Source organism: Rutidosis leptorrhynchoides, chromosome 11 (genome assembly GCF_046630445.1).
Source record: "Rutidosis leptorrhynchoides isolate AG116_Rl617_1_P2 chromosome 11, CSIRO_AGI_Rlap_v1, whole genome shotgun sequence".
Lineage (NCBI taxonomy): Eukaryota > Viridiplantae > Streptophyta > Magnoliopsida > Asterales > Asteraceae > Rutidosis > Rutidosis leptorrhynchoides.
The window spans coordinates 172047355-172050908 of NC_092343.1; the positions used below are offsets into that span (position 1 = coordinate 172047355).

General features: G+C 34.3%; 1 protein-coding gene across 1 annotated transcript; it reads left to right on the top strand.

The window, feature by feature from the left end:
* The first annotated feature begins 2580 nt into the window (after positions 1 to 2580).
* LOC139875247 (uncharacterized) lies at positions 2581 to 3045 on the top strand. Its single transcript, XM_071862589.1, has one exon. The coding sequence runs from the start codon at positions 2581 to 2583 to the stop codon at positions 3043 to 3045; it is 465 nt and encodes a 154-aa protein (XP_071718690.1).
* Positions 3046 to 3554: the final 509 nt, after the last annotated feature.

Sequence of the window (3554 nt, forward strand, 5' to 3'; positions counted from 1 at the left end):
TTTGGATTACTACCAACATGAATTGTTAAAGAAACGTTATGACGGTTATCAATGAAATACATGAGAAACATCTATTCAACCGAATAAATCAGTTAACATCAAACAGTTGTATCCATTCAAGATATCCACAAACCTTAATTGTTCAATATTATCTTCATGTGGACAACAATTACTTGCACATCAGTTGGGACGAAAGTCAACCAACACCAAGATTACAGTTACTAGTACAAATTATGGCCAACCACCAAAATTTGGTAACTCATCATTTATCAAAATGATCACAAGTAATTCGTATGTGAAGACAAATTCACATGTACATATCTCACTGTTTGATAATCATTACATATTAATATTTAATATCAAAATTCTAATATTAATAAAATAGTGATATGGATGGATTGTATGTCACCATTTACTGTTTGATAATCTACAATCATGATTATCATTATTTGTATTTCAATTTATCACTATTCCTTAATCATGCGTATTGCACTTACCAAATAAACAATTATCAACAGTAATGATTGTAAGGATCTAAGGAATTAGACAAACCGTCCCATGAATGGTGCATGCATGTGATTCCTGAATAATCATGAAGCACAAACTCATAAGTTCATCCTCTGTTACTCATCCACGTTTGAAAATTTCTTCAACATAGCCTATATCTTTCCAGCCATTTCCTATAATCCATCCATTCAAACTTCACACCAATTCACGGATCATCTTCTATCACCGTTTCTCCGGAGATAGAATGCACAAATATTCGATTAGATTATTAGAAATAGGGGTTGGAAGACCTTCGTGCCTGAAACGGTAATGACTCCGGATTGATCTTTGAATCGTGTGAACACTTTCCTAATCGCATATTTGGACCCTATTAGCCACGGGTTACACGAAGTTTTGATTGGGATAAGACAAAGACAAGATTGTCATCTTGGCTAAAAGATAACAATCAAACAATTGCAGAGAAGTATCTTCTAATTGTTTTAATTGAAAGTGTGTAAAAAGGATCAAAATTCCGGAACCCTTTTCAAATACACAAAGGGTGTATTTATAATGGGTCAAAAGGTTTCTTGAAAAGTCACAACCTTTGATTCATACCCATTAGTGACTTGGTAGTTAACATTCATGTATTTAGACTTAAAATGGTCTAAAAACATGAAAAAAACGCAGTTTAAATGCCCTGGAACAACCCCAAAACGTTTGGGGTTCGAATGTGCCTTTTGGGTTGAAAAGGCACCTTTTCAGCGACTTAGTGTTAAGCTGGGCCGCGGGCCCAAGAGCCGCGCCGCGGGCTAACAAAGGACCAGACTTCAAAACATGCAAAAATGCTCAACATGAAAATCATGCCTTAAGCCGCGCCGCGGGCCCAGGAGCCGCGCCGCGGCTTAAAGCTACTGCACACCAAATTTTTTGTTTAAGCTTATTTTCAAGTGTGTTTAGCCTTTCAAGTCGTGTTTCGCACTCTTTCAAGTCCAATTCGCATTTCTTAAGTTCCAAACATTATTTCCAAGTCCAAAAGAAACCTCAAACCACCTCACGTTTTACGAACGTGTACTCCACACTCTCTGAATTCGTGTAACGTATCAATGGTTCGAAAATACTTTCAACATAGTAATCCAATCAACTAAAATGACGTTGGATCATGCTAAAATCACCAACACGTCCAACTCAAAATGTATACAGTTTGAACAAATTAGGTGAATACTCGTCTTCTGCTTCACAACGTAGACAATCCAAGTTGTGAGATCACGTTTATCTCTGCAGGAAAATACACATAATTCACCAAAGAACTATGTATTAGTAGATTCTTAGGGATATGTGCAAATAAGAATTCTAATCCTATAAGGAGACTAAATCCATTGATCAAGCATATTTTCACAATTAGGGTAAAAGATAAACAATTAGGGTTTAAGGACAAAATAGGATTCAATACTTTGGCTAACGTACCGAAATCATAAAGATTCCGACGGAGTGGCCGAATGTTCCGTCCACCAACTATACAACATACATGATCGAGTTGCGGGAGTTATGAAGGATTCACAATTCAAGGAACGTACCTGAAACCTTAGAGAATGTGATTATCCTAAGAATGCTTATTCGTATGATTCGTATGCTATTACGTTAGTACGTAAGTTTGTGGGTTTTAAGGGCTTATATATATATATATATATATATATATATATATATATATATATATATATATATATATATATATATATATATATAGGCTAGCAATTAGACTTATATTTAAATACATACTCTAGCTAGATACATGTAATACTTTCCAAAACTACCTTGCGTAAATTATGGAAATTAACTAAATAAGGATTGATCTTATCCATGACCGATAAGTTAAATACAAGACCCGATCATAGGGCGCATCCAATGTTATAGGTTATATATATATTTATGTACAACAAAAATTTGCTCACCCACAGCGGAGTGCGATTGACCATGTGCGTGTTCAGGTACATTTAGCTTCACTCGAGGTGTATATTTTATTCTTCCAAAGTCTCTATATAAACCAACCAAAGCATTTCTAAATTTGTGCAATTAAGTTAAACAATAAGAACTACAATGAATATTGAGGAACAATCAAGGGCTCCAACCAATCCCGATCTTAACAAGTGGCCACATTATGATTACTTCAAATTCAACAAAGATAGAGATAGCCCTGACCAAGTTCGCAACGCCATCTTGGTTGTCGCAGCGCTAGTTGCCACAGCCAGCTTTCAAGCAGTTATGAGTCCTCCAAGCGCTCTTATATCACTCAATGATGATAGTCGTACGCTTTATTTCGTTTGTTTAAACTCAATAGCTTGGTCATCTTCCATGACCATTATTGAACTCCTCATGGAAGATTTCCCATTTAAAAGAGAGATCCGGTTAGCTATCATTTTCATGGGCATGGCTTTCTTCCAAACCGCAATAGTACTAATAAAAATAGAGATTCACCTTACAGCTTTAATACTAGCGTTGTGTTTCTTTGCACCATTGCTTACGCGTAAGGTACCTAGTTTTCTAAACAAAATATGTTGCTGAAGAATCTTATGGTTTTGGTTATGTTTTGTTTTTGATTTTCAATGTATAAAAAGAGTGAGTCTTTTTAACCTTTGTGTTCTTAGCTTCGTCATGTAACACAATAGTTGTTTTTGATTCTCAATGTATAAAAATGGTGAGTTTTTTTAGCCTTTGTGTTCTTAGCTTCGTCTTGTAACAAAATAGTTATCCCCAATTGTGTTTAATCTATAATCTATAATTTGTGCTACATCGTATCAATCTTATAATAATATTATATTCTTCTTTATTCTTTATCCTTTTTGTTAAAACCGACATTAAATAATAAACGCATATACATTAAATAAACGCATATACATTCCCACTTAATCATTACTTCACCTTTTTCTTGAACAGTAATATTTATACCACTATACGCAATTTTAAATTTGAAGCAACAAAAAAGCAAAAAAGCATATTACTGTAGCAAAAAAATAATAATAATAACTCGTTTAGCTTTCAAAGACTAATATTTAAGGGTGATTATATGCTTC

What these genes read in the sequence shown, in the direction of transcription:
- LOC139875247 (XM_071862589.1), top strand. Translation starts at nt 2,581, where the DNA reads ATGAATATTGAGGAACAATCAAGGGCTCCAACCAATCCCGATCTTAAC.